General features: G+C 36.3%; 1 protein-coding gene across 9 annotated transcripts in view; it reads left to right on the forward strand.

Moving 5' to 3' along the window:
- Nucleotides 1-19,003, forward strand: part of PDE1A (phosphodiesterase 1A) — a 395,792-nt gene that overhangs the window by 255,700 nt on the left and 121,089 nt on the right. For all 9 annotated transcript variants that reach the window (XM_061433627.1, XM_061433620.1, XM_061433676.1 and 6 more), the window contains one exon: nucleotides 17,752-17,865. In XM_061433627.1, coding sequence (XP_061289611.1) covers nucleotides 17,752-17,865 — 114 coding nt within the window. The remainder of the gene's footprint in view (nucleotides 1-17,751; nucleotides 17,866-19,003) is intronic.

The raw sequence follows: 19,003 nt of genomic DNA on the forward strand, positions 1-19,003 counted from the left end.
TATGACCCCATGGACTGCAGCACACCAGGCTTCCCTGTCCATCACCATCTCCCTGAGCTTGCACAAACTCGTCCATCAAGTCAGTGATGACATCCAACCATCTCATCCTCTGTCATCCCCTTCTCCTCCCTCCTTCAATCTTTCCCAGAATCATGGTCTTTTCAAATGAGTAGTTCTTCGCAACCAGTGGCCAAAGTATTGGAGTTTCAGCTTCAGCATCAGTCCTTCCAATGAATATTCAGGACTGATTTCCTTCAGGATTGACTGGTTTGACTCCTTGCAGTCCAAGGGACTCTCAAGAGTCTTCTCCACACCACAGTTCAAAATCATCAATTCTTTGGTGCTCAACACTCTTATGATCCAACTCTCACATCCTACATGACTACTGGAAAAACCATAACTTTGACTAGATGGACATTTGTTGGTAATGTCTCTGTTTTTGACTGGCTGTCTAGATTTGTGTTAGCTTTTCTTCCAAGGAGCAAGTGTCTTTTAATTTCATGGTTGCAGTCACCATCTGCAGTGATTTTGAAGCCCAAGAAAATAAAGTCTGTCACTGTTTCCATTGTTTCCCCAACTATTCACATGAAGTGATGGGACCAGATGTTATGATCTTCATTTTTTGAATGTTGAATTTTAAGCCAACTTTTTCATCTCATTTTTCACTTTCATCAAGAGGCTCTTTACCTCCTCTTCACTTTCTGCCATAAGGGTGGTTTCATTTGAGGTTATTGATATTTCTCCCTGCAATCTTGATTCCAGTTTGTGCTTCATCCAGTCTGACATTTCATATGCTGTTCTCTGCATATAAGTTAAATAAGCAAGGTGTAATATACAGCCTTCATGTACTTCTTTCCAATTTGGAACCAGTCCATTGTTCTATGTCCGGTTTGAATTGTTGCTTCTTAATCTGTATACCAATTTCTCAGGAGGCAGGTAAGGTGGTTTGGTATCCAGTTTCTTTTCATCCACAGTCAAAGGCTTTAGTATACTCAATGAAGCAGAACTAGATGTTTTTATGGAATTTTCTTCCTTTTTCTACGATCCAACGAATGTTGGCAATTTGATCTCTGGTTCCTCTGCCTTTTCTAAATTCAGCTTGAACATCTGGAAGTTCTCGGTTCACATGCTGTTGAATCCTGGCTTGGGAGAATTTTGAGCATTACTTTGCTAGCATGTGAGATGAGTGAAATTGTGCAGTAATTTGAGCATTCTTTGGCATTGCCTTTCTTTGGGACTGGTATGAAAACTGACCTTTTCCAGTCCTGTGGCCACTGCTGAATTTTCCAAATTTGCTGGCATATTGAGTGGAGCACTTTCACAGCATTGTCTTTTAGGATTTGAAATAGTTCAACTGGAATTCCATCACCTCTACTAGCTTTGTGTGTAGTGATGCTTCCTAAGGCCCACTTGACTTTGCATTCCAGGATATCTAGCTCTAGGTGAGTGATCACACCATTGTGGCAATCTGAGTCATTTTTTGTACAGTTCTTCTGTGCATTCTTGCCACCTCTTCTTAATATCTGCTGCTTCTGTTTGGTCTGTACTGTTTCTGTCCTTTATTGTGCCCATCTTTGCATGAAATGTTCCCTTGATATCTCTCATTTTAATGAAGAGATCTCTAGTCTTTCCCATCCTATTGTTTTCCTCTATTTCTTTGAATTGACCATTTAGGAAAGCTTTCTTATCTCTCCTTGCTGTTCTTCACATTCAGATGGATATATTTTTCCTTTTCTCTACCTTTCACTTCTCTTCTTTTTCAGCTATTTGTAAGGCTTCCTCAGACAATCATCTTTGTCTTTTTGCATTTCTTTTTTGGGGGATGGTTTGATCATCACTTCCTGTCCATCCTCTATCCATGGGATTCTCCTAGCAAGAATAGTCAAGTGGGTTGCCATTTCCTTCTCCAGGTGACCTTCCTGACTGTGGTATAAAACCCTTATCTTGTATTTGAGGCAGATTCTTTACCACTGAGGCCACCAGGTAATGTTCCTATTGTTAAGCTGTACTACATTTGGGACTCAGTAATTTAAACTAGTGATGATGCATTCTCAAAACTGATTCTGTCAATGTCAATGTAGCGTTCCTGAGATCTCAGAAGGAAATAATTATTTCCAATGATCCTGAGAGATTATGTATATGAAAGTTACATTTCTATGGAGGCAAGGAAGATTCTGCAAAATCAAACAGGAATATTTGTCCTCCAATTTTAGTACTCTCTTGAAATCCAGAGTGTTTATATACAATATGGTGGTGGGTGAGATTGGCAGGGAGAAGGGAAGGAGAGTAGTAAGTGAGAGTATTAGGGACAGGAAAAGAGGGAGGGAAAGAGGGAGGGATTTGGGGAGGGATAGGGAGAGAAAATCATTCAGATTAGGATAAAATGATTTTATCTAATACATACAGCAACCTTTGCAGTAAAAGCCATCTTCTCAATCAATTTGTTGGAAGTCAGTTTGGTCACTTATTATTAATATGTCACCAATTTCATCCCAATGAAGGATTGCTCTTTCAAGACACTCTGCTTTAATTGACCCCAATTTTCCTATCTCTGGGTGATAAGATTAACAGGAGGGTTTCTCTATTTCTCTGCTTGCTGATAGGATTTTAACTGTATTTGCCGTGGAAATATTTCTGCTTCTTAGGTTTTCTGATGTTTATGATTTATTGTAATTGGAAAAATTCCATGTTGACTTTTCTTTCCATAGTTTCATATTTTCACAGGCATATTTCTTTAAAGATCTATTTTAATATGATTTTCCTTCTCTGGTAGTATATTTTTGAAGCATTTTGGTACAAGTACTGCATTAATTATTAATAAATGTCCTAAGCACACTTTTAAACATTGCTTTGTTATTTTTGGTGGAACTGATGCTAAAGTTGCTTTGCGCAGCCAGTATAGTCGTAGACTTTGCTGGTTTCCAGTCTCTTATTGCTTTAGGAGCACCGTGGATTCATCGTGTTCTTTCCATGCTCAGCCTCTTGTCTGCTAACTTTGTTGTTGTTCAGTCACTAATTTTTGTCCAGCTCTTTGTAATCCCATGGACTGCAGCACACAAGGCTTCCCTGACTTTCACTAGCTCCCAGAATTTACTCAAACTCATGTCCATTGAGTCAGTGATGCCATCCAACCACTTCATCTTTTTTTGCCCCTTCTCCTTTTCCCCTTGAACTTTCCCAGCATCAGATTGTACTAACTTTAATTCTTTCTAAACCACATCTTCATTTGACTTTTGTAGCACTGCTTACTATGCTTTTCCCATTTCTCTGATTTTGCAAAAAATATGTAATAAATTCAGCCATCATAGTTCACTCTACTCTCATATTTTATACTATTTCCTCATATTTCCCTTTATGTTTTCCTTTTCTGTGTCTATCTCAAATATGAAATATATGTGTCTGTTTTCAGTCAGTTTAGTCCATGAGCCTAGAACATGTGATGAACAGGCATATATTTAATTATTATGTATTATTTTCTTTCCTTTGGCTTCACTGTGTGTCTAAAAGAGGCTAGAATAACTGCGCTTCAACATAATCATCAAATCATGATTGAGCTATTTTGTTATTTTGTACCCTTTTAAAGTCTTTGCTTGCAATTCAGGATGAATTTTGACATCTTGCTATTTTTCAGTCATTTAAATATGTTGTGGTCAGTGGTTCCAAAAGTACTGAGTAATGAACTTGATTTCTAAGTTAAATGTGAGCAATTATTGTTTTGTGAATGATATATCAGATGTTATACTTTAATAGGGGATTATTTCATTAAAACTCTTTTTATTTATTTATTTTTTTAATTTTATTTTATTTTTAAACTTTACATAATTGAATTAGTTTTGCCAAATATCAAAATGAATCCGCCACAGGCATACATGTGTTCCCCATCCTGAACCCTCCTCCCTCCTCCCTCCCCACACCATCCCTCTGGGTCGTCCCAGTGCACCAGCCCCAAGCATCCAGTATCGCGCATCGAACCTGGACTGGCAACTCATTTCTTACCTGATATTCTACATGTTTCAATGTCACTCTCCCAAATCTTCCCACCCTCTCCCTCTCCCACAGAGTCCATAAGACTGTTCTATACATCAGTGTCTCTTTTGCTGTCTTGTACACCAGGTTATTGTTACCATTTTTCTAAATTCCATATATATGCGTTAGTATACTGTATTTATGTTTTTCCTTCTGGCTTTTCACTCTGTATAATAGGCTCCAGTTTCATCCACCTCATTAGAACTGATTCAAATGTATTCTTTTTAATGGCTGAGTAATACTCCATTGTGTATATGTACCATGGCTTTCTTATCCATTCATCTGCTGTTGGACATCTAGGTTGCTTCCATGTCCTGGCTATTATAAACAGTGCTGCGATGAACATTGGGGTACATGTGTCTCTTTCCCTTCTGGTTTCCTCAGTGTGTATGCCCAGCAGTGGGATTGCTGGATCATAAGGCAGTTCTATTTCCAGTTTTTTCAGGAATCTCCACACTGTTCTCCATAGTGGCTGTACTAGTTTGCATTCCCACCAACAGTGTAAGAGGGTTCCCTTTTCTCCACACCCTCTCCAGCATTTCTTATTTGTAGACTTTTGGATCGCAGCCATTCTGACTGGTGTGAGATGGTACCTCATAGTGGTTTTGATTTGCATTTCTCTGATAATGAGTGATATTGAGCATCTTTTCATGTGTTTGTTAGCGATCTGTATGTCTTCTTTGGAGAAATGTCTGTTTAGTTCTTTGGCCCATTTTTTGATTGGGTCATTTATTTTTCTGGAGTTGAGCTGTAGGAGTTGCTTGTATATTTTTGAGATTAGTTGTTTGTCAGTTGCTTCATTTGCTATTATTTTCTCCCATTCTGAAGGCTGTCTTTTCACCTTGCTAATAGTTTCCTTTGATGTGCAGAAGCTTTTAAGTTTAATTAGGTCCCATTTGTTTATTTTTGATTTTATTTCCAATATTCTGGGAGGTGGGTCATAGAGGATCCTGCTGTGATGTATGTCAGAGAGTGTTTTGCCTATGTTCTCCTCTAGGAGTTTTATAGTTTCTGGTCTTACATTTAGATCTTTAATCCATTTTGAGTTTATTTTTGTGTATGGTGTTAGAAAGTGTTCTAGTTTCATTCTTTTACAAGTGGTTGACCAGATTTCCCAGCACCACTTGTTAAAGAGATTGTCTTTAATCCATTGTATATTCTTGCCTCCTTTGTCAAAGATAAGGTGTCCATATGTGCGTGGATTTATCTGTGGGCTTTCTATTTTATTCCATTGATCTATATTTCTGTCTTTGTGCCAGTACCATACTGTCTTGATAACTGTGGCTTTGTAGTAGAGCCTGAAGTCAGGTAGGTTGATTCCTCCAGTTTCATTCTTCTTTCTCAAGATCGCTTTGGCTATTCGAGGTTTTTTGTTTTTCCATACAAATTGTGAAATTATTTGTTCTAGCTCTGTGAAGAATACTGTTGGTAGATTATTTCATTAAAACTCTTTTTATTATCAAAAAACAGCAATTTCCCAGAATTAAATAATCTCAATGATTTAGTTCATTTTAGCTATTTTTCCTTTAGCACATTTCCAAATAATATGCCTTTACTATTTTTTGATTTATCAATTTTAGACTTTACCAACTGACATCTGTGATGTTAATAGAGGAAATTTCTATAGTATATTAATTTCAACTTCCCTAGCCTCATCTTCTCAAAAGACTTTTATTATATCTTATTTTGTTTTAAAATCACTGCTGTTTATAGTAGTGTGGTTTGTAAATATTATTCACTTCTCAATCAAATAGAGTCAATCAAATGACATATCTTGTATAATTTTTTTCTTTCTCCTTGATTTCATAAGCAGTGTATTTTTATAATTTTATGCTCAACTGATCTGTTGGAACAAAGTTCCAAACATCCCATCAGTTTCTTTGTTCATCAGTTCCAATTTTACCCCCAGAGACGTCCCTCCTACTTCCTTTCTTCTGTACTCCTACTTCAATCTGGACTAGTTAATTCCTAGGATGCACACATATCTCCTTTGGAGGCTTCTCTTTTTCACTTCTCTGTATTAAAGTTCTTGCTGTGTTCTTGTTTTGGTCAAATGCATCACCCAGTTGCTTCCTGAAATAGAATGCTTAGAAAGTCAAATTTTTACAGTCATTGAATGTCTGAAAATGCCTTTATTCTTTCTTCAAACTTGATCAATAGTTTTACCGAGTATAGAGTTGCAGGTTGACCCCAGGACCAGCTACATAATATACAGGGCCAGTGCAAGTTGAAAGTGTAGGACTTCTTGTTCAAAAATGATTAAGAATTTGAGAATAGTGACATTAAAGTGGTAACCAAGGGTCGGGGGGAGATTCTCCTAATTGCAAGGTCCTCCATGGCTCTGAGGTTGGATACTCATGAAGCTGACCCTAGTGGTTAGTTGGGCCCTTACAAATGGAGATTTTTAGTTCTAGAAAATTGCCCTTTTTTTTTGGAGAATTTCCTCCATTCCTAGTGTCTAGAATTTTCTAACTAGATATTAGATCTTCAAAACCAGCATTGTGATTTTTATCATTATTATTCTATTATTCATTTTGCTGTCTTTATGTCTACTTTATGGGTTATTAGACATTATCCTCTGCCTCTTCTGTTGACATTTTTATATAAATCATCAGTTTCAATTCTAAGAGTTTTTTCATCACTCTTTATTCTATTTTTTAAAAGTTACAGCATATTCGCTCATGGATGAATCTCTTCACTTACTTTTCTCAGTTTTTGTAAAATGAAGTATAGTTGATTTACAATGTTATATTAGTTCCAGGTATACCACACAGTGATTCAGTAATTTTATAGATTATACACCACCTAAAGTTATTATAAAATAGTTAGTTCTCTCTATTGACGAGTCTGTTTGTGTTGTGTTATATTCACTCATTTATTTTTTAGATTCCATATATAAGTGAAGCAGTGTTTGTCACTCTCTGTTCAACTTATTTCACTAAACATAATACCCTACAGTTTCATTCATGTTGTTGCAAATGACAAAATGCCATTCTTTCTCATGGCTGAGTAATATTTCATTATATATATGTGTGTGTGTGTGTGTGTGTGTGTGTGTGTATGCGTGTGAAGCCACATTTTCTTTATCCATTCATCTGTTAATGGATGCTTAACTTAATTTCATATCTTGGCTATTATAAATAATGCTGCAATAAACATTGGTGTATATATATGTTTTCAAATTTGTGTTTTCATTTTATTCAGATAAATAGCCAGAAACCTCCATACTCTTTTCTCTAGTGGCTGTACCAATTATATTCCCATCATCAGTGAACTAGGGTTCTCTTTCTCCACAGTCTTGCTGTTTATTATTTGTTGTCTTTTTTATGACAGCCATTCTAACAGGTATGAAGTAATATCTCACATGGTCAGTTTTTGATGGTGGTTTTTTTTTGTTTTCCTTACATCTCAATATTATTTCCATTTCCTCTAACTTTCTTTATTTTATTTAGATATATCGATGTCTTTCATGTTTGAGGTTTTCCTTCAGGGCTTGCTCATTGATGACAGGCCATTAATATTGAAGAATGTGTCTGAAAAGTGATTAGAATTTCTTTGTCATAGGTGGTGCTTGTCACCTTCTGGGCTTCACTGAAAGGTGTAGGGAGAACAAGAGCAAACTTTTGTTTCCAAAATTTTATTTGTCTGGGGCTTTTTTGTCTCTCTTGTGGTTAATCCCATAATCTTAACTCTGTAAATAGGTGGGAGAAAGAAACCTGAGGTATCATCACTCAATATGCTGATTTTTATTTAATTTCTCTGTTTCCAATCTGGCAATCTTGCCTCTTTTCCAGGTTTGCTACAGGAGTAGGTAAGGATAATCTCCTGCTACTTGGGGTGAAGAAAGGAATCGAAGCTGTAAAAAGATTTTCACCATTTTATTTTGAGCATAAAGACAGATCCTTGGATTACAGGATCTTTGCTATCCCTATTTCCTCAGCTATTCTGAGCTTCTGTGGACATTAATCATTTTGCTTCTTCAGTGATCACCCATCAAAAGCTCTTCGCTTTGTTTGTCTTTCTTGGTATCTGCTCAGTCAGTTACCATATTTTACTATTTTTCCAGAAACTGTATTGTAAGCTTTTCTTTGCTGTATTATCTTCTGTTCTTTCTCCTTGTACCTCTTTTATGTTTTTGGTCTGTTTATGTTATGTTAGTGATGTTTCAGGGGTGAAGAGTAATAAAGGCATTTTTTTTAGTCCATCAGGCTCCACTGCAAACCACAATTCTTCTTTTGTCTATTTCTTTCCTTTAAATTAAAAAAAAAATGATATCACACATTCTCTGACCCAGCTAGCATCAGCCAACAGCCATAAACACTCCTTTGCAGAATCAGGCTCCTCCTGTGTGAGGGTGGCAATTTAGTCCCACGGTTCTCCTACATCCCCTATGAAGCATCTGGTCCTCAGTGTTATGTGCAGTTTCCATTGGCAGAGCTCACTCTAAAGCTGATCACCACAGAAAACTGGAAGTAGCCCTCTGTTTAGGGTGTTGCTTCTCTCCAGGAATACCAGGAAAAAGTGAATGTTAGTTGAGTGAGCCCCCACTGACTTTAAAGCCCTATAGTCTTTCCAGCACTACAGTAAGATTATATTGAAAGTCTCTGGTATGAGAGGATGGTGCTGTAGGGAGTGTGGTAGAAGTTAGGTAAAAAGATTGACACGGTAATAACAGGTAATTTGAGGAGTAACTAATAAAGAGAATATTTAAAGTTGTTATACCCATGTAGGGAACTACCAGGATAACGCAATGCCTCTGGGCTGATAACATTAGGCTCCAAGGATGTGTTATACTTGGAAAGAGAAAGAAAGAGAGAGTGAGAGGGGACTCTGGAAAGGGTTGTTTGACAAATGACCTTTTATGGTGGGTGCCTCTCCAGGGAGGAGAGAAGAATAACAGGGCCTTCACACCTCCCTTCCTCCTGTTTCCTGAAACCAGATCCAAAGTCTGCTGAGGTCTCTGCATTCTCGCCCTCAGGGCAAGGAGCAGGGCAGAGCCCAGTAGATGGATCTGGAGGGGCAAGTGAAAGACATTTAACACAGAGAGGCCACCTGAGCTCAGTGCTAAGCATGTGTTTTCCAAGGTGCAAGAGAATGACATAAAATGTTAAACTGCCTTTCAGTGGATCTGGTGTGTGTGGATCCTATCCCTAAACTTTCTTCCCTGGTTTAAATAAATTCTTATCAGTAGGTGAAAGTCATTACTTTATCAGAACAAATAGATTTAAATATATATATATATATAATATAAATATACTTATATTTATCTACTTAATATATAAATATATCTACTGTATAAAACTTCTAAGGCAGGAATCCCTTAGAAGATATGGAGTAGCCATCATGGTCAACAAAAGAGTCCGAAATGCAGTACTTGGATGCAATCTCAAAAACGACAGAATGATCTCTGTTCGTTTCCAAGGCAAACCATTCAATATCACAGGAATCCAAGTCTATGCCCCAACAGTAATGATGAAGAAGCTGAAGTTGAAAGGTTCTATGAAGACCTACAAGACCTTTTAGAACTAACATCCAAAAAAGATGTCCTTTTCATTATAGGGGACTGGAATGCAAAAGTAGGAAGTCAGGAAATACCTGGAGTAACAGGCAAATTTGGCCTTGGAGTACGGAATGAAGCAGGGTAAAGGCTAATAGAGTTTTGCCAAGAGAACGCACTGGCCATAGCAAACACCCTCTTCCAACAACACAAGAGAAGACTCTACACATGGACATCACAGGATGGTCAACACCGAAATCAGATTGATTCTATTCTTTGCAGCCAAAGATGGAGAAGCTCTACACAGTCAGCAAAAACAAGACCGGGAGCTGACTATGGCTCAGATCATGAACTCCTTATTGCCAAATTCAGACTTAAATTGAAGAAAGTAGGGAAAACCACTAGACTATTCAGGTATGACCTAAATCAAATCCCTTATGACTATACAGTGGAAGTAAGAAATAGATTTAAGGGACTAGATCTGATAGATAGAGTGCCTGATGAACTATGGATGGAGGTTCATGACATTGTACAGGAGACAGGGATCAAGACCATCCCCATGGAAAAGAAATGCAAAAAAGCAAAATGGCTGTCTGGGGAGGCCTTACAAATAGCTGTGAAATGAAGAGAAGTGAAAAGCAAAAGAGAAAAGGAAAGATATACCCATTTGAATGCAGAGTTCCAAAGAATAGCAAGGAGAGATAAGAAAGCCTTCCTCAGCGATCAATGCAAAGAAATAGAATGGGAAAGACTAGAGATCTCTTCAAGAAAATTAGGGATACCAAGGGAACATTTCATGCAAAGATGGGCTCAATAAAGGACAGAAATGGTATGGACCTAACAGAAGCAGAAGATCTTAAGAAGAGATGGCAAGAATACACAGAAGAACTGTACAAAAAAGATCTTCATGACCAAGATAATCACGATGGTGTGATCACTCACCTAGAGCCAAACATCCTGGAATGTGAAGTCAAGAGGGCCTTAGAAATCATCACGATGAACAAAGATAGCGGAGGTGATGGAATTCCAGTTGAACTATTTCATATCCTGAAAGATGATGCTGTGAAAGTGCTGCACTCAATATGCCAGCAAATTTGGAAAACTCAGCAGTGGCCACAGGACTAGAAAAGGTCAGTTTTCATTCCAGTTCCAAAGAAAGGCAATGCCAAAGAATACTCAAACTATCACACAATTGTACTCATCTCATACACTAGTAAAGTAATGCTCAAAATTCTCCAAGCCAGGCTTCAGCAATACGTGAACCGTGAACTTCCTGATGTTCAAGCTGGTTTTAGAAAAGGCAGAGGAACCAGAGATCAAATTGCCAACATCTGCTGGATCATGGAAAAAGCAAGAGAGTTCCAGAGAAACATCTATATCTGCTTTATTGACTATGCCAAAGCCTTTGACTGTGTGGATCACAATAAACTGTGGAAAATTCTGAAAGAGATGGGAATACCAGAGCACCTGACCTGCCTGTTGAGAAACCTATATGCAGGTCAGGAAGCAACAGTTAGAACTGGACATGGAACAACAGACTGGTTCCAAATAGGAAAAGGAGCATGTCAAGGCTGTATATTGTCACCCTGCTTATTTAACTTCTATGCAGAGTACATCATAAGAAACCTGGACTGGAAGAGGCACAAGCTGGAATCAAGATTGCCGGGAGAAATATCAATAACCTCAGATATGCAGATAACACCACCCTTATGACAGAAAGTGAAGAGGAACTAAAAAGCCTCTTGATGAAAGCGAAAGAGGAGAGTGAAAAAGTTGGCTTAAAGCTCAACACACATAAAACAAAGATCATGGCATCCGGTCCCATCACTTCATGGGAAATAGATGGGGAAACAGGGGAAACAGTGTCAGACTTTATTTTTGGGGGCTCCAAAATCACTGCAGATGGTGATTGCAGCCATGAAATTAAAAGACGTTTACTCCTTGAAAGGAAAGTTATGACCAACCTAGATAGCATATTGAAAAGCAGAGACATTACTTTGCCAACAAAGGTCCGTCTAGTTAAGGCTATGGTTTTTCCAGTGGTCATGTATGGATGTGAGAGTTGGACTGTGAAGAAAGCTGAGCACTGAAGAATTGATGCTTTTGAACTGTGGTGTTGGAGAAGACTCTTGAGAGTCCCTTGGACTACAAGGAGATCCAACCAGTCCACTCTAAAGGAGATCAGTCCTGGGTGTTCATTGGAAGGACTGATGCTAAAGCTGAAACTCCAATACTTTGGCCACCTGATGCGAAGAGTTGACTCATTGGAAAAGACCCTGATGCTGGGAGGGATTGTGGGCAGAAGAAGAAGGGGACAACAGAGGCTGAGATGGCTGGATGGCATCACTGACTCAATGGACATGAGTTTGAGTGAACTCCAGGAGTTGGTGATGGACCTGGAGGCCTGGCGTGCTGTTATTCATGGGGTCGCAAACAGTTGGACACGACTGAGTGAATGAACTGAACTGAACTGAACTCTATAAAAAATGGAGTTTAAAAATATTTTATATTTTTACAAATGTATATTTAAAATGTTTATATAGTCGAATATTTAAATATATTTTAAATATGTGTTTATTTGCATATGTCTCTACTATACATAGTTATTTAAGTATGTATTTTTTTAAAGAAAATCCTTGAGTTGATATAGCCTGTAGTATTTCAGAGGTGTGACAGTAACCAGGTATAAATGATTGGTTCTCCCTTTAAAGTTAATATGGTCTTATTCCTTGCCTCTAAGGAGGAACAAAATTGATCTTGAAAGCATTTCTAACTATTCAAGTGTTTGTATCACTGTACTTAAAAAGAATACTTCAAAATGTTGAGAACTATGCAGTGCCCATTTCTGTAATAAAAAGTACTCTCTTGAAGTAAAGTGATAAATAGTTAACCCAAAATGTGATTTGGAAGAAAAGGAAGAATAATTATATTTTTCTTTGCCTTTAAAAATTCATTTTTTTCTATTCTATGTTCTCCACTTTAGTAGGGTCATTTTGCTTCTTTAAATATAGAATGTAAATATATTTTAAAGGCCAGTAATGTTTGCCATACAATTGTTCTCATTTTTCAATGATACCAATTATTTTGGGAGTTATTTATTCTATAAAATAAAGATATCAAGGGATTTTACAACTAAACATTGGCCTTTGTGGGGAAAAAAGTATCTTAAAAAGACTTTCAATTTATAAGCCTTGCTTTCTCGACTAAGGTTAGAATTTAATTTCCTAAGCCTTGACCTGCAGAATAGACAAGAAAACTTCATTATTTAATGGCTTCTTATCATCACTTTTTAATCATGTTAGAATTAGAGGCAAGCAGGACTTACTGAAAATGACACAGCAGCTTCTAGTTCTGACAGTCCCAATTTATATGTCTTTGTGCACTCCTGTGTGTGGCCATATTTCAATGGTAATGTTAATATCACTATAGATATTCCTTTAGCATTACCTCTTCTGCTTCTTAGTATGGCATTCTTGCAACCGTATCCTTCTCTCTTTTGTATTTCAGTTATGTAAAATATAGGGACATTGATAGAAGGATGATTATTTTCAATTCTCTTTTAAGTTAAAATTGTTAACATACACATCACTCATGCTTTACAGCATTAGAGATATCCTGGGCATTTTTATCCTAGAATTAATGAAGACATGCATAGACACATGGGATTTTTCAGTATAATATCCTTATTATGTAAGTGGTTCTTTTGCAAGATAAGGTTTTATAGCAATATCTTAGAAGCTAAGTTTAGAGTATATGAAGTACCTGATTCTGAAAACTACATCATTTTACATTGTGTATTTTTTTCATTTGAAAAGTGGCAGTTCTATATTTGAATAAAAATACTCAATCATTTTCTACAGCTCAGTACTCTTTGTTCAAAAGTAGAAATTGCTTTTCTTCTGTGACTGCTTGATTGGATCACAGATCTAATCAATTATTTTCAAAAATGGTTTCTATTTTCATTGCTGTCTTCTTTTAAGTGTTCTGATCCTTATAAGGTGAGGAAGTAGTCCCACCAAAAAGCTAAGAACATCAAAACCTGTTCAGTACATAATATTCAGGCTGATTTTAAAAGTCTCATGAATTGTCAAAGATTAGTGCCTTTCTTTTTGAAGAAAAATCATTAACAGTTTAATGCTGCTTTAGAGTTTTTCCATGTCTTTGATATTATATATTAAAAATTTAAGTATTTTAATGGAATTGATTAAAAGTAAAGATATGTAACAGAAGCATCTATTTTGCATATATCCATTTTCTATCTCAAATTACATATTTCATTTTATAATTTATAATTTGATAAGTATGAGCATATGTATGCACCTATGAAACCATCACCACAATCAAGAAAATTAACATTTCCATTACCATCACCATCAAAATTTCCTCCAGCTCCTTTGTAATCTTTCCCTTCCTCTCTTCCTTGATCTCTACCTCCTAATTCCCAGGCAACCTCTGATCTGCTTCCTGTCTCAATAAGAATAGATTGCATTTAAAAATGTTATACAAATTGAATCATACATTATGCGTATATCCTATCATTCAGCATAGTCATTGTTCGGTCACTTCATTGTGTGTATCAACAGTTCATTCATTATATTGCTAAGCAGAACTTCTTTGGATGGATACGGCCCAATTTGTTTTCCATTTACTTGTGGATGAACATTTGGGCTGCTTCCAGTTTGGGTCTATTACAAAGAAGGCTGCTATGAACAATTTATGTCCAAGTATTTGTAAGGACATATATTTATTCTTCTCTCCACCAAAGAATAGAACAGTTGAGTCATATGACAGATACGTGTTAACTTTTTGGGCAATTGTTTTCCAAATTGATTGTACTTATTTACATTCCCAGAAGCTGTGTGTGGTAGTTTAAATTGTTCACATCTTTGCCAGTATTTGGTATGATCAGTTATTTTAATTTTAGTCATTCTAAAAAGTATTTGATTATATTTCATTATTGTTTTAATTTGAATTTTTCTGGTGACTACTGATTTTGAGCATCTTTTCATGTTTGCCATGAATATATCATTTTTGGTGGTACAAAAAAATCATTAGCAGATTTTGTATTGGATCATTTATCTTATTATTGAGGTTTGCAAGTTCTTAACATGTTTTCTGAAAATCCTTTATCAGATATATGATGTACAAATATTTTCTCCCAGTCTGTGGCTGGAAGTTCTTAATATTGGTGAAATTCAACTTATTATTTCATCGCAGGTATTGTATGTAAGCGGAGAAGGCAATGGCACCCCACTCCAGTACTCTTGCCTAGAAAATCCCATGGACGGAGGAGCCTGGAAGGCTGCAGTCCATGGGGTCGCTGAGGTTGGACATGACTGAGCGACTTCATTTTCACTTTTCACTTTCATGCATTGGAGAAGGAAATGGCAACCCACTCCAGTGTTCTTGCCTGGAGAATCCCAGGGATGGGGGAGCCTGGTGGGCTGCCGTCTATGGGGTCGCACAGAGTCGGACACGACTGAAGTGACTTAGCAGCAGCAGTTGTATGTAAGACATCTTTGGCTTACCCAACATCACAAAGATTTTGTCCTATGTTTTCTTCTATGTTTATAGTTTTAGGATATGCATTTAGATCTGTGATGCAGGTATGGAACAAAATTCCTTTTACACATGGATATTTCTAATTATCCAGCATAACTTGTTGTGAGGTTATCCTTTTTCCTCTAAATTATCTTTTCATCTTTTCCCAAAATAAATTACCTATATATTTGTGGGTCTGTTTTTAACTTTATAAATCTATTGATTTATCTATTGTATTATCTGGGTGCTAATAATGCAGTGTATTGTGCCATTTATACTGTACTGACTACTGTAGCTTTAGAATCTCTTGAAGTAGTGTAAATTCCCCAGCTTTGTTCTTTTTGTTAAATTTGACTATTCTAGCTCCTTGATTCAATGTGAATTTCAGAATCAGCATGTCAATATATACAATAACAAGAGAGCCTGCTGGGATATTTACTGGGGTTACATTGAATCTATAAATAAATTTTTGGAGAAATGACTTGAAAACAATATTGAGTCAATCCGTAAGCATGGGTGTATCTTTCCATTTATTTAGATCTATGGTTTTTCCTTTCAACAATGTTCTGTAGTTTTCAGTGTATAGGGCTTGCACATACTTTGTCACATTTATGGCTAGGAATTTTACATTTTCAGAACTATTGTAAATAGTATTGCTTTATATTTTAATTTCAGATTGTTCATTATTATTGTATAGCATGATATTGATTTTTGCATCTTTTTATATTGTAAACTTGTTAAAATCATTTATTACATTTTATCACTTCTAGTAACTCTTTGGTATATTTCATCAGATTTGCTACTTAGACAATCACATTTTCTGTGAACAAAGACAGTTTTATTTCTTTCTTTCCAACATGAATACCTTTTATTCTTGCCTTGTAGCTTTGGCTGAAAGATCCAGTGCAATTATGAATATCTGTGGTGAGAGTAGAGCCTTGTTCCTGATTTTGGAAGGAAAGCATTCAGTCATTTAGCATTATTTATGACATTAGCTAGATTTTTTAGACTTTTGCAGGTGAGGCATCTCCCTCTTATCCCTAAAGTGCTAAGGATATATGAGTGGTGTATTTTTAAGCTGTTTCAAAGTATGAAACTTTTTCTTTTACTTTCTACATAAAAGGAAATTATACTAAGTAATGTGTTTGGATTATAGAATTACAAAAATCCCCTAAAACTCTATGTGTTGCTCCATTATTATCATATTCAGTATTTTACACAAGCCTCAGAGCCAGGCGTAATTTTCCCTTTCAAAGTAACCTGTTTTAGTCATTGATATTTATTTTGTTCTGCTTTGCTTACTCTGGACAAATAAGACACTTATCGACACATGGAATTTATTTTGCAGTGTTGTTGTCTGCTAATATTTTATCATACAAAAGTATGTGGTACAAAAAGCAATTGTAGCTGCCTGGATAAGAAGTTTTAAGCTAGGTGTGGCTCTTTTCTGTGGAGAAATAAAGTTTCTTATGGATGAAGAAATGTAAAATACCATTGCTGAAATTTTTAACTTGTCTTGATACCCTAAACCTTGGTATTGGAAATCACTCAAGTAAGTTTTCAGAGAATCTCTTACACTATCTTTAAGGCTGTGCCTAAAAGTAGATGTATTCCATTCTCTCTGAAATACCTTTTCTCAAGGAATTAAATTCTGCCTGCTGACAGGAAAATGGGTGAATTGTATTTGCAATTCTTATTTATAGTGTATAGTGGCTAAAGAATATGTTTTCTGTTGTTAGTAAAGGGAAGTATCTTTAGAAACACTTGGTTTATAGTTAATGCATAGAAATTTCTAAAAGTATTAGAAAATTATTGAGGTAATTTGTATTATTTCACTCCCTGAGATATCTATTTCTGCCTAAAAAATTATTACAAAATGTAGTGGCTTAAAACAACAGTATTAATTACATCACAATTTCTGAGTCAGAAATCCAGAAATGCTTTAAAATTTCTCAAACGGTTGTGACACATGATTCTATGGGCAAAAACATGAGAAAATATTTTGTAGTTTTGCCTTAACTGAAAAATCATTGCAATAAAAACACTAAGCTTGTATACATATATTTTTTTCTCCTCTTAATTATATTTTCTTGAATCTTTTGCCTTTTATTTTTATTTCTACTGCTATAAACAGTGAATAATTGATACAATATTGGTCAAAAGAGTACCTGTTAAATATTTCTTGGTGCCAACTCTGAAGAAGCACAACAACCATAGAATAAATTCTAGTATTAGGAATTCTTGTATGAAAATACCTATATTGTTTGAATTTTCAGAAAAACTATGCTTGAAATATGGTACATAAACCTGCAACCTATAGCCCTAATATTATTGAGCTGCTGCTGCTACTGCTAAGTCGCTTCAGTCGTGTCCAACTCTGTGCGACCCCATAGACAGCAGCCCGCCAGGCTCCCCCGTCCCTGGGATTCTCCAGGCAAGAACACTGGAGTGGGGTGCCATTGCCTTCTCCAAATATTATTGAGAGGTGAATATAATTTCTGATAGTTGTTTAAGTGATAAAGATTGGTCTTAGTTATATCTCAAATATACCTGGAAATATTGCTATTTAATAACCTGGAAAGATAAGTTGAAAGTTTAACCCAATTTGTATATTTAATATTGACTCTTTTCCTTATAGTCATGATAAATCTCTTTCTCTTTCTTTTTTTGGCTACTTTTTGAAATAGACTAAGATGCTTAGTGAAGCAGCTGGAAAAAGGTGATGTTAACGTCATCGACTTAAAGAAGAATATTGAATATGCAGCATCTGTGTTGGAAGCAGTTTATATTGATGAAACAAGGTAAGTTTTAACCTCCTTGCCCTTTTAACTTTTTTGCTTGTCTCCTTTTTTCCCCCTTTTTCTTGACCCTGCTTTCATATCTTGGCTAAGAAACCCAAATCAAAATCTTATTAAAAATTAAAATGTTCTTTTTGATATAGCTATGTTAAGAACTAAAATTCTTTCTTTTAAAAAATACAGATTTTAATCTAAATGCTTGAATAATACAAAACAGTCGATCAATAAAGTAATAAACAAATTAAAGTCTCCTCTCCCCCTGCTCTCACAGTCCTTAGGCCCAGAGTTTTAAATGTCAGAGATAGATGTAGGCTTACACTGATTTTCACTGATGTAAGAGTTTCCCTCTTATCTCAAGATTTGAGTTCCTTCTGAGAAAATGGGTGTCACATGTCCATATATTATCATGAGAGGCATCTATCAGACACTGTATAAGGGCTTGCCGAGCAGCAGTTCCCCGTGTGTATTTGATAATCTCCATCATCCAGCCTGATAATTATTAATACCAGAGTGGTAAAAGGAGATTCGGAAATGGGAATTCATTTGAAGAGGATTGTTACCTTAGTCCTGTGGCTCTCAATCAGGCCATTTGCTTTCAAGGTGTCATAGGGCAATTTCTGGAGACTCTTGGTTTGGCTGATGGGGGCTAGCTAGTGTTATAACAGGTAGAAGCCAAGGGTGCCACTAAACATCATAATATGCACAGGAAAATCCCCCACAACAAAGAATTCTCTAGCCCCAAATGTTAATACCATAGAGGTTAGGAAACCTTGGCCTAAAGGACAACTGTAGTGGGATCCTGTTGAGAGAGAGACATGTACTTCCAGATGTTAGTACAGAAAAGGTACTGAGTTTTTCAAAGTTGAGAGGCAGGTGGAGGAGAGGTCTTTTGAAGGCATTGTCTAACAGATACGGATTTCAGAGGGTGAAAACCAGACTTTGTGGGGTGATTGTTGAAACAGAAGACAGAGTAGGAATCGAAAATTCAGCATAAATATCAAAGAACAAGATACCCAGTTGGTGTAGGGTGTTGTCTCTGAAGGAAGCACAAAAGCTCCTCAGGAGAGAAAAGGTAACCAGCATTTGCGTAGTTGTCACACAGATGACAACAAACCCACCAGTCTTGTAAGACCCTTTGACC

The sequence above is a fragment of the Bos javanicus genome, chromosome 2 (assembly GCF_032452875.1).
Source record: "Bos javanicus breed banteng chromosome 2, ARS-OSU_banteng_1.0, whole genome shotgun sequence".
NCBI classification, from domain to species: domain Eukaryota; kingdom Metazoa; phylum Chordata; class Mammalia; order Artiodactyla; family Bovidae; genus Bos; species Bos javanicus.